At 40.7% G+C, this 12713-nt stretch overlaps 1 protein-coding gene across 1 annotated transcript in view; it reads left to right on the top strand.

Moving 5' to 3' along the window:
• TMEM194B (transmembrane protein 194B) overlaps positions 1–12020 on the top strand; it is a 24341-nt gene extending 12321 nt beyond the window's left edge. The window contains exons 2-9 of the mRNA XM_009995255.1: positions 1885–2000; positions 3515–3743; positions 3910–3982; positions 4985–5078; positions 5779–5893; positions 6518–6743; positions 8990–9166; positions 11798–12020. Coding sequence (XP_009993557.1) covers positions 1885–2000; positions 3515–3743; positions 3910–3982; positions 4985–5078; positions 5779–5893; positions 6518–6743; positions 8990–9166; positions 11798–12020 — 1253 coding nt within the window. The remainder of the gene's footprint in view (positions 1–1884; positions 2001–3514; positions 3744–3909; positions 3983–4984; positions 5079–5778; positions 5894–6517; positions 6744–8989; positions 9167–11797) is intronic.
• Positions 12021–12713: the final 693 nt, after the last annotated feature.

Raw genomic sequence — 12713 nt, 5'->3', positions numbered from 1 at the left:
TTTTTGCCGCTTGTCGCGTCTCGGCTCAGTTTCCACGAAAACAGCGTTCCCGGGGCCTTGCGGGAGGGGCAGGCGCCGGGGCTGGCCCGGTGGCGGCGGGGGAGGCCTGGGCAGCGCTTGTCCCCGGTGCGCTGCTCCCTCGGGCTTTCTCATCAGCCGGGTTCGGGAAGGTTGGGTGCAGAGCAGAGCCTTTATTAGTGAGGGCAGTGAAAAGCCTAGAGGTTATTGGCAGCTGTAGCAGCGATCTGTAGCTCACACAACTCCCCCCTTTTGGAACGCGGTTGTTACACTCTAAGGACCTGATGTTATGTTTGAAGCTAACCTGTTTTTCTCAAGAAAATGCCTTAAAACTAAGGGGTGTAAAAAAGTATTGGTTAGCATTGTATATATGGAGGCCACTATTTCTAATGTGGATTGATGGTTTAGTGGCAGAAAACCCAAATACACCCTGCAGGCAAGGTGTGGGCACTGGGCTGCACTTAGGTCCTGCTAACATGTTGCCATAGCCTATCACTGGATTACCTTCATCTTAGCTCAGGGTAGTGCCCAGCCTTACCTGCTTTTCAAAGACAAATTAATCCTTTTGCAGCTTCAGCTGATGACTTAAATGGAAGTGCCTGTCAGGAGGCACATCCAGGCCTTGTCAGAAGGGTTGTCCTCCCTCCTTGATGTGCCCTGGATGAAAATTAATCAGATGGTTAATTTTTCATGATAAAAATGCCCTAATTTCAAGTTTAAACCAATTTACTTTAGCAGGATCATCTGTAGACACTTTAATTCTGGAATTACTTAATAAACTTAGGTAAGAACATCCAAACAGGTATTTTTCATTTGCTTAATTACATTGGTTAAAAAAATAATTTAGCCTAAGTTCAGCTTCTTTGTAGAGCCAGGGCAGGTTTTTACCTGCAAACAGTATCTTCTTGTCCAGATTGAGACTGTTTTGCACATATTAATTTTGCTGTTCTGAGTGTATGACAGTGTTGTAGCAGTTATTACTGAGCTTGGCTCAGACCTATATTTTCTATTCACTGAGCCAGATTATTCCCAGTGTTCAGATCTGTAATTATTTCCTTTATTCTTCTCTTTAATTATGTTCCTGGAACACTGTGGTAAATGCACTGTAGGGTATATTTTACACACACACACATATATATAGATGAGAATGTATGTTATTCTTCAAAATTTGCTCCATATATCCTTTAGGTGCATTTCTGCTTAAAAGTACAATGAGTGTACAAATCCAGTCAGTGTAGGGACTCACTAACATTTGAGGAGAGTTAGGCCAATCAGCATCCTTAATTAAATGACTTATGGCAAGGTATCAGTGCAGTTGACTTTACTACATGTCACTGCTGGACTACGTCAGGGAAATTAGTTTTAAAGAGAAGAGCTGGTTATTTAGCACGAGGAACATTTCTGAGGGAGAGGGGGCTGGTTTCTGCGACCAGCAGGCACACCACGTGCTGAGTGACTGTTTCAGTACATCAGCCTGTTGACCTGCACACCCTCCCACAGCTGTGCTCACCACTGCTACAAGCATCAACTCCCACACAGCTACACCCACCCGTGCCAGCAGTGACTCTGGCCCACAGGCCCTATTCCAGTGCCATCAAAACACTGAGACAGAAGCCAAGCTTTTATGGATTACATTTTTTAAAAATTCCACTCTGAATGATTTTCTATTTTTTTTCCCCAAAGGTGTTGTAGTTTACTCTGGGGCATAAATGACTCAATTTGAAGTCTTCATTTGAATTTTCATCAAAATATATTTAACGTGCTACCCTGCAGCATTATTTTACGTTTGTTTCCCCAACAATGGAGGAGAATCATACATTTGCACTTGATACATGCTTAAAATAACCTTTTCTGCCCCTCTCCCAGGTAGAAACTGTAGCTTTTTGCAGGAAATGGATGTCATCCAGAAACGGGATGAAAACTGTTATTGCTATGTCCAAAACAGAACCATTCACTTACAATACGTCTGGTCGACTCTTCAGGTAAGAGGCCATTTTGGGGATCACTCAGATAATGCAATACATCTCATGTGAACTCTTGCCAGCAATTAGCATCAATTAGCATGATCAAAGCAGTACCACTGTGTAATTGATAGTTTGAATGCTCTACAGGTACGACCATGATAAAAATGCAGCCTTGTGATCCTCCACTTCAGATGCAGTGAAGTTTGGTTTCTCTGTATGAGGACATCAGCCAGGCTCACAGTGTGATGCCACACAAACATTAACTTAGGGTTCCCTGTTCCTTTGTTACACTCTTTTGCTCCTGATGAACCGCTGTTAACCTCTGCTACCTCTGCTTTGGCTTATCACTAAATGCCTTTATAAAACTAAATTTTGAGGGTGAAATGCAGGTCTGTGACTCACTGACCACAGCAGGCCAGGCCACAGTACAGGAACCAGAGGTGTATTCAATTGTAACTCCTGAAAAAGCAGCAACAGTGCATTTCTGTTTTTCTGAGTCAGAGGGTCATCGTATAAGAAACATGTTTAGACGTGAGCTTGAAAGCTGTGTGGTTCTTTTTTTTTTTTTTTCCCTGGAAAGTATGTCTCTAGCTGAGGAATGGAAGTAGTTTCACTTCATATCTGTTGGAGCAACGTGCTTTCAGATATAAGAAAGGAGAACATCTCTTTGTTCCCAGGACCTTCTTCCTCAGGAACATGCTGCAGATGTTTCTGTGAAAGGTAGCAAACTTCAGGAAGTGAAACCCTCCAGCTGCCACACGAGCTTTCCTGAAGTAATTGTTTAAAAGCAAGAAATTCAGAGGTTTTACCACAAGTTGCTTTTTGCTGACATGTTGTCTCTTCTCCCAGTAGAAGCTGTTTTATTACCTGTTGCATCACTTTTTGGTAGATGGATCTTTGTTGTCTAATAGGCCCTGATCAGGAGCCCTCACAATCTTCAGAAAGACCATTTGGTCTCAGATGATGGGATCTTTTATCTCAGAAGACAAGATCTTTTACCAGTTTGGTAGGGGAGGGTGCTAGGAATTAGCAAGAAACCCCAAAATATCCCACAGGAACGTGCTTATATTTAAATATATTGGTAATGGTATCTTTATTTTTCCTTATCGCTCTTCTGTCCCTACCATAAACATTGCATTATTAACTGCAAGAAAACAAGCCAGATTTCTTACAGTTCAGGAGGGGGATGGGGAAGCGTATGGACATCCACAAAAGAAACTGTGGTCAGTCACATTACTGGTTTTGTTAGAAATTTGTGTGTTGGGCAAGTATGGTAAAACCAAACCCATTAAGCTTGTGAATGAACTTGAGGCCCCTCTCTAGAACTTTGCTGATTTTTTCTTGGTAACACCTAAACAATTAATATTTGCATAATATTAATAACCCGTATTAAACAACAAGAATTGCACTTCAGTTTTATTCTCGAGCTCTCTATCCTGATTTTCATTATCACATGTATGGCTGACGTGCTGTATAGTTCAGAAAAACAACCCCAATTCTGAGCTACTTCTCATTCTGTGGTTTGTTTTTAGGTCAAAGTTAACAGCAGAGAAATATTCACGTTTGAGCCTATTTCAGAAAAAAGTAACTGTCGCAATTCAGAAACCGTTTTTGAGTTTGCTGCGTGTGCTGTTCGAGTCTTCTGGAAGCCAGAGACATCTACAGAAACTTCCTTGAGCATAAAACAATATGGGGATGACATTTGTTTCAAAATACAGCCCTCCAAAGCCGAGCCGTACACTGTGAGCGTGAAACGGGAAAGTGAGTACAACAGCTTTCAGTTTAGCTGACAGAATGCTTGGTGCTGCCAGTTACTGAACCTACCATCTCTTCTGTAAGAAGCTTGCGGACTTTTCTGTTGTTATTTTATATAAGACATGTCTTAACAAATTAGTCTAAAGTCCCTCTCTTTCCCCCCCTTTTTCAGTGCTAGATGGAAAGATCTTGGTTTTGTTTGTAGCTGGAATTTTTCTGTTCCATTTTGCGAACAGCCTGAGCAGGTGAGTACTGGTTGCTGGTTCTTGACCTTCTGTCCCCAAGCTTGTGCATCTTTGGTCTGTTTTCTAAGCTAAAGAGGCAGTTGTTTGGGAAAGTGAAATAAGGAAGCTGAACATGTATTTAAAACTTCTTCATACCACTTGTGTTTGGACAGATTGTGACGTATCTTGGAGTGCTGCACGCTGTTAAATCATCTAGCTGTGTTAGGGTTCTTGTATCCAAGCTTCCTGCACTGGGCAGACTCCAAGACAATCCTCAGCAAGCATGTGCATTCAGAAAAATTCTCTGCTTTGTAGACCAGCTAGGTTAGCTGAGTGCTAAATAATGCTGTATGTGTGACAAATGATGCCTTCCTGCAGCAAGAAATGCTTAGGATCAGGTCATCTGGGGCCTTGTCTGCCTCCAACTTTGTGACAACCTTTGCCCATGGTTCTTCTGATGCACATGGCACAGCATTGTAAGGGAGGATACTTAATGTTACTGCAAAACGTGTCCCATTACTTCAAAGCAAAATGAGTCACTGATTACTTTTCAAGAGGCACCTCTAAAACAAGCACAGCAGCAATAGGTTTTATAGAGCTTACTCTGAATTAAAAGACTCAGATTTTACAAATTAATAAGCTTAGGAAAAAACTTGGGGGTTTGTGGAGGTTTTTCTACATTTTAAATTTAAAAATAAAACTTTTTCCTGCAGTACAGAACTGCAGAAGAAAATGAAATTACCAGAAACTATAAAGGCAATGAAATCAGAGATGGCATGAGCTTTAAAACACCCAACACAATCTCCTAGCCTGTAACATCCTCAGCGACCTTAAGGATCTATTGGGAATTTTTCCTTACATGGATTTAATATCTAAACTGGGCCTGTTAATCATATAACTACAACTCTTAACTTACAGCTGTGTAAAGTTCTTATTGAAGATCACTGCTGTTTTTACAAATGTTGGCATTTTAACCAATTAGAAATTATACTTCTCACCATATTCTCTGTTGTTCTCTTACAGGAGTACCAAGTTCTTCTACCTTTCTGGAGTAATACTGGGTGTTTTTGCTCTGCTAGTCTTTGTCCTGTTGACACTTAAAAGGTTTATTCCAAGGGTAAATCTACATTTATAAAACCAAATAATAATAATGATTAGCATAATAATAAAGGAATTGAAGAGTACAGAGCCAGATTCTAATCTTGCTCTGGTTTTGTGGTCAAGTAGCCTCACTGAAACGACTATAGGTTTGCTGTGTCAAGGAAATATAGTTAGGTCAGAATAAAGTTCAAGTTTGCTTGCTCCTCAGTTTAAAGTTTGTTGGTGGTGTGTACAAGAATAATTTATTCTGAAGCATCAATTATTTTTATTGGACTGGAGGTAAGCTGGCTTTTGAATTTTTATTAATCAAGCTAAATCAAAATGTAGTTTTAGTGGCAACTGGGACAGATTCTCTTCTGTTCACCAGAGACAATTCTCTGCAAAGCAGATGTGAATTTTTCCTTTAGTTTTACAAAGCCTGTGCATTCCCACAATATTGCTGAGATACATTAATTGGAAATACACTGCAATAGGCTTTTACCACAACATAGGACATGATACACAAACATAGAGATGCAGTTGCTCCACTTAGAATTGATACTGTTTAGTTGTAATGTGCAAAGCACTGTACATTGGAAGTCTTAAGCCCTATAGGTCTCCCAGATACCACACCTGGTTTGGCCTGTGAGTTCCCTTGCACACAATGGTCCTGATTCTGACTTGAATTTTTCTAAAGGTTTTTTAATGTTTTGGTTTTTTTTCTTTTTAATTTCTAGCACAGTACCTTCTGGATCTTAATGAGTGGCTGCTGGATGTGCTCTCTCTATTTTATTTACTGCTTCAAAGAGAATATGCAATGGTTGTGGTCTGAACACAGAAACTACTTGTTGGGTAAGAAAATTATCAAAAAATGTGCTGCAGATTTTGATTTAATTTAGTGGTTGGATGAATACCTGCCCATAAAAACCAATATAACTGACTCATTTATGGAGTACTTTTTTCTCCTAAGCCACAGATGCTGGAATATTCTTGAGGTTGCTGATCCACTCCAATGAGCATTCACTCACATTGTATCATTAAATAAGGAGTTTGATATAGTGGGCCAGTAGCAGCTCTAAGAGCAGATTTTGCCTGTATACTCATTGATTTGCCATTACATACTTTCCCTGCAACAGCAAAGGGCAGCTATGCCAGGATTGACATTGCTGGATCTGGGAACAACATATGCATAAATTGCTAACTGGATGTGGCTGCAGGGGCTGACAAAGCTCTTGCTCTGGCATCTCCCTCAACGTTCCTGCATGGGGAGAACTCCTGTGCAGCTCACAGCATTAGCTAAAAGGCTGTTCACAGGTCTCCTCATACAGAGCACATACAACATAATTCAGGCGTCTGAGAAGACACAAAACAACAGACTGTTACTTCACAGCAGCTGCAAGCTTTGTGAACTGAACTAATGAGGTTTATAGAGGCAGTTGGCACCTTTTTCTCCATGTCCTTCTCCTGTTTCTACAGGGTATTTTCTGACTGTTGGAATCATCAGCTTTGCCACTTGTTACCAGCATGGACCACTTACCACTGAACTGAGCATAACCTTCTTCACCTGGACACTGCAGTTAACAGCCTTTGTCTTGATTTACTGTGGTGTCACCATACCTCAAGTTGCATATGCAGTTATAGCAGTCAGCCTCTGTTCCAAAGGCCTGTGTTACCCCCTTGGTGCTGCTTGTCACATAGGCAGGTAGGTGTGTATTTGTGAACGTCCAGGTCCCTGCATCACCAGGAAACACTGGAGGCTCGTAATGAAAACAAGCCCTTGCATGTCAAGAATGATTTCTGAATTTCTAATACTGTTCAAATTTTTATAAAATGTAAAACTGCAATAGAAAAGGTTAAAATCTCTACGACACAGGAGTTTAATTATTTCCCATTGTGCAGTTTTAAGCATGAGTTTTGTTCTGTGGAGAATGGAGGAATGTGACTGGGCTCTTAAGTACAAATATAGCACCTTCCAGTCTTGCAGCATATGGTAACCAAAATATTTATGTTTGGTTGAATGATTCAACTGTACCAATACTGCCTTGGTTTCACGTGTAGTGAGAAAATCTGCAGGTACCTGGTACTGAATCTTATGGGACAAAACCATGTACTACCAGCTAGGAAGCAGGTGTTAAAAAGTGTCAGTCCTTGTAGGTTAAGAATTCAGGCACTAAAAATCCATGTCCATAAAAATAATGGTGTCCATTACTTTAGTTCTCCAGGGTTATTACCCTAGATGTACATACCTATAATTTGTGGAAACAAATCTGTTGTCACTGCAGAGACATCCCCCCTTATTCCCAGAGCCCCACTGATACTGTGGCATTAGGAAGGGGAACTGCTTGCAATATGTTGACCTTAGTGCTAAGTATTTTCATTAGCAATATGGGAACAAGGTGTTTGCTCATTCTTGAATTTGAAGCATGTTTTGTCACAAATACATCACTCAAATGAAGATTCTAAGAAATCGTGCCAGTTTAAATCTGCTTTTTACCTTCAGTGATGTTATCCAAGTTAAGAGACTTTAGTTCACACTGTTCTGTAGCTGTGGACTTAGGCTGAACTGCGAAGAACTAGGAAAAGGCAAAGGCTAGACCAAAATATTCTTTTGGCATAACCAAAAGAATAAAAAACAAATAATCTCTTTTTTAGTCTTTTACACTTTGTTTAGTTTTGAAGAACATACTGTTTTGCTTTTCTGATCTTTTTAGATGCTGAAATGTGGACTGGGCTGAAGATTTTTATTTTAGGTAGAATTTATCATTTGTTGAAGACTGATTTTTTTCCTGCAGCTGAGCAGCACTATTTCAAAAGCAACATACAGGATGAATACTTACTGATTTAGCAGGTTTAGCTGGTCTGAGATCAGAAAGATTTGGCTACAAATTCACAGAAGTCAGAACATACCTGTTTTACCCTGAAACACTGTAGTTTGTTCTCCATGTGGACCTCTTTGTGTTTCATTAACTGATGCTGAGTGCCTAAAAGCACTGAAATACAACACTACAGATTTCTCCTGGGAGGATGATAAGAGAGTTCTTTACTGTTTCAAAATGCTAAGTGGTAGCACCAAACTGTAAGGCCACAATGGCAGATACACAGTTCAGAGCAGTAGATACATCAAAATAACTAAGAATCTTGCATGATTTGTTAAGATCCCACTGAGCCAGCAAGGCCTTTACCATTTGACCTTTGATTAAGGGATTTAATTCGACCTTTCATCCTTGCTTTACAGGGAAATGGGAGGAAAGTGAAGGGTGCTGGCTGGAGCAGGTGTTTTTATACAGAGCTGAAAGTTTTACAGGCATCCAGCCCTTGCTTATCTTAACTCATCACAACATTTAAGCTGAAAGCAGTCGACAGAAGGGAACAGAACATGGCACACTTTCTAATTGATAGCTAATTATATTATACATTGCTACGCAGCAGCTAAAAAAACATCAGATTATAAACATTTTGGCCTCAGACTACTCAGTTTGTAATTTAAAGCACGATTTAAGAGAAGTGATCTAGTAAACAACATGAACAACTCATAACAGATTTAGAGCACTGCTTATCTTCAAAGTTATATATGCAGACTGGGTTTTGATTCAGCCCGTATCTCCACACACACATTTTGCATATTGCACCTAAAAATGGCTGAGCAAGCAGCCATCCATTTAATTCTATGAGACTTTAGTCCATGCACACACAGTAAGGATTTGATCCAAGGCTCATTTGAAGCTCATTAGATACCATTCTGTGGAATTCTAAACTTTGGTTAAGACCCAGTGTAAATAGACTAGCAAACATAAAACACCTTGTCCTAAATTTTAATGCAGAAATGTAGCTTGTCCTCTTAAAAGGATAAAGGTGATTAATGCATGTTAATAGCAGGTGGTAGAGAAAAAGGGCAGCAATTTTGATGTCCCAGAGACTTCAAAAAACACTGTTCTCATTTCTTTCTAGAAAAATGAAGAACCACTTCAAATCAAAAAAGTTAGTGTTTAAGTGCCTTACTGAAGAGGAGTATCGAGAACAAGGTGAAGCAGAAACTAGCAGAGCTCTGGAGGAGCTACGCTCGTTCTGCAGGAACCCTGACTTCCCATCATGGGTAGCTGTGTCCAGACTGCAGTCCCCACACAGGTAAGAAAATCTGGTTTCTCTCAAACAGGACACATTGTACAGACACTGTTACAGAGCAGACCCAAACGCTACTTCAGGCACCATTCCAGGTGTGTTTATCTCGCATGCAGCCAAACGTGCAGGTAGCTTTATCTACTAGAGCAATCCCACTAAAGATCACAGCCACACCTCTCAAGGATATGACTTGTGGGTGGTATTAAACTGCCTGTTTGTTCCTCTCTGGCCATAAATTACTCTGAGAATTTGCAGATGTTCACAGCTAATTCATGGTAATGGCAGTTTTCCCTAAAATGTACAGGCTTCCTATGATGTCTCTGCAACCTCCCACATAGTGACTCAGCTGGCCATCTACCCAGTGAAATGCCCTTTTTTCTGTTTTTAGAGCAGTGCACTTTTGCAGTGCATAAAATTGGGGCATACTGAAGATTCATGCTTAAACATTACTTGCATTAAACTCTCCAACTGCAAGCCTGCACCACCAAAAAATCCTATTACTTGAAGTAGCAACCAATAGTTAAGACTAAGAACACAGAGGAAAAAAAACAGTGCCTTCACCTAGGAAGTGTAACAAGTAGCTACAGCAGATACAGCTAAAGAGACAAACTTTAGACAAACATGGGTTAGGAAGGGAAGGATCAGATAAATGCACCCAGAAAATATTGCAGAATATAAAATGAATCATAATAGCAATGTATTTTCATCAAAACTGAAACTTTGAGGTATCAGAAGCAAATCAGAACCACAGAATTACCTTGGTTGAAAAAGACCTTTAAAATCATTAGTCCAACCATTAACATAATGCCAAGTCCTTAACTAAACCATATCCCTAAGCACTATGTCTATGCAACTCTTAAATACCTCCAGGGCTGGTGACTCCATCACTGCCCTGGGCAGCCTGTTCCAATGCCTGACAACCTTTTCAGTGAAAAAGTTCTTCCTAACATCCAATCTAATCCTCCCCTGGTGCAACTTGAGGCCATTACCTCTTGTCCTGTCACTTGTGACTTCACTGAACAGACCAATCCCCACGTCTTTGCAGCCTCCCTTCCAGTAGCTGTAGGGAGCAAGAAGGTTTCCCCCCCAGCCTCCTTTTCTCCAGGCTAAACAACCCTAGCTCCCTCAGCTGCTCCTTGCAAGACACAGGCTCCAAACCCTTCATCAGCTTTGTTGCCCTTCTTTGGACATGCTCTAGTAACTCAACGTCCTTTCTGTAGTGAGAGGCCCAAAACTGAACGTATTTTTTCCATATTTTGTGTATTACCCAGTCACAAAGACTTGGCCTTTGCCACAGAACCAAGTATCACAATTTCCAAGGAGCTACAGTCAGCTTGACTATACTTATGTATAATGTACTTTTTCAAGATATATAATCATACATAAGCATATTATATAATTATATAATAGTAACATATTTGCATTCTGTAGCATGATAGAAAGATACAAAGTGACAACTCAGAGCAGTATTGCAAAACAAAATGCTGCCAAATGCACAAAAGAAGCAAGACAAACATTTTCTAGCTATTACTTAAATAATTAATAAGAACTGTATTAACTACTATAAGAGACAAAAATAAAAAGAACCAACAGAAGGCTGATTTAAATCTGAGTAACCCTTCAAGCTTCCATTAAGCATCAGAAGACAGTTCCAACACAAGGCAAACCTGTAAAGCACAACCAGTCCAACTCTGTTCTCCATTTAGACTAACAGTGCTTCCAAGAAGAGAGAGGTGACAACATTCATCTCACAGAAATGTTAAGTCTAAAGTGTAAATTATTGATCAGCTTACCAGAACTCCAGAATATAGCTGCCTTGCCTTTTTCCTACATTTCTGTGATGCTGTCGACACTTACCCAGGTGTCAGAACTGCCGTCTGTTTCCTGAGGCTTGCCAGAAAACTCCAGCTCCATTCTCTCTTTTCAGTGTAGTTGTCCACTGACAGTAAGGTTTGTGGCAATTTGTGAAAGGCAGGGACACTGCCAAGTTCAGGCTTTGTTCTTCCAGACCTCCAGTTTGGCACTTAGTTGGAGCAGCTGAAGAATTGCCAGTCTGAGGCTCCAAGTTCACCAAAAGCAGGAATTCTTTTGCCAAGACTCGAGCTCAGCTTGCCCTGGTGCATGCAGCACTAGAAGCAAGGTGATAGCACAGCAATGTAGGAATGTGAATTTCTCACCGTTTTTTCTTCCATTAGCAATGTCACTTACCTGAATCCTGACAGCCTTTGTCTCAAATATGCTACAGCTTAATTTATTTTTAGAAGCTGAAGTATCATCTATCCAACTGTACAAGCGCTTACTCTAGATTACCCCACGAGTACTGACAAGATGTGAAAATGAAGTTAGATTGTCTTGCTTAGTCACAAGACCTTGCAGATGGCCTCCAGAAGAGGAAAAGTTACTTCTCTAGGAAAGACTGAAAAGAAGATGAGGCAAGAAAACAAATCTTCAGGGTTGCTGCCATCCCTTGCAATCTGCTCTCCATGGTTCAGGCCTCTCTTGCTCATGCCACAATTTCCCCTCATCTGCGCTGTCAAGTTTGCTTGTCCTTGTAACATCCCTGCTTACCTTGCAGCATCCTCTGCAGTAATTTTTTCATTTCTCAGCTGATCACTTCTCCCTTTGAAAATTCGGCAGGTTTGCAGGTTTTGTTCTGGGATCTCCCCATGTCTCACCTGCAGAAACAAAGGCACACGAGGAGGAATATGGCATTGGGAGCTTCTTCCTGGAAGAGCAGCTCTTTGAGACGCTGGCAGAATCTGAGCAAGATGATCCAGCTGGTTCTATCCATGAAGGAGAGGAGGAGGAAGATGAAATGCATAAACACCTTCCATTTCCATATGCTACTGAGCTGCTTTGAGCTTTGGAAAATAACCAACAGAGTGAAAACACACTTGTGCTAGAAAGAAAGGATGCAGACTGCAAACTTATGCTTGGTGATTTCTTGTGGTTGCTGGTGGACAAACAGGATTTCTGAAAAAGAAGTTTCCGGTATCACTGATGTTGCTGTTCAAGTGAAGAGGATTCAAGTGCTCTGGGTACTTGAACTCCAGAAGTAAACCTTGCCAATTTCCAAAGCAAGTACTGAGAGCAGCCTGTTCCACCAGGATGCCTTGTTTTTCCAAGGATACTACCTCTAGAGAACAGAAAACCTGTTTTGGCTCTTTTCATCGTCAAGTCCTCTGTGCTGAGCACTAGGAGGAGAAGCCATTATTAATACTCTACTTAGTAATTACTAAGTAGCCTGTGTGCCAACAATTACAATAATGCTGTTAATGTGCTGATATTTTTAGTGTTTGTTGGGCTTTTCGATGTTAAAGATTCAGAGAGTTAACACAGTTGAACAAGGTTTGTTTGTGCGTCTGGCTGGGGTTGCCGTCAGTTAGCTTAATTTTGCCTCTCCACATTTGTTTTAAGCTTTGCTTACTATTCTTCAGAGCCCTGCATGACTTTTTACCCTCTGCTTGCACTGTTCTGTTCTTGGTCTCTGCTCTAGTTACACTGTACTTCGTTCTTTTGTCTCCTCACAGACTCTTCTTCTGTCTTCTACAGA

This window comes from Chaetura pelagica, unplaced genomic scaffold, assembly GCF_000747805.2.
Source record: "Chaetura pelagica isolate M959 unplaced genomic scaffold, ChaPel_1.0 scaffold33, whole genome shotgun sequence".
Classification (NCBI taxonomy): Eukaryota; Metazoa; Chordata; class Aves; order Apodiformes; family Apodidae; genus Chaetura; species Chaetura pelagica.
The sequence above is the reverse complement of the archived record's forward strand: the minus strand, read 5'-3'. Positions and strand labels throughout refer to the sequence as shown.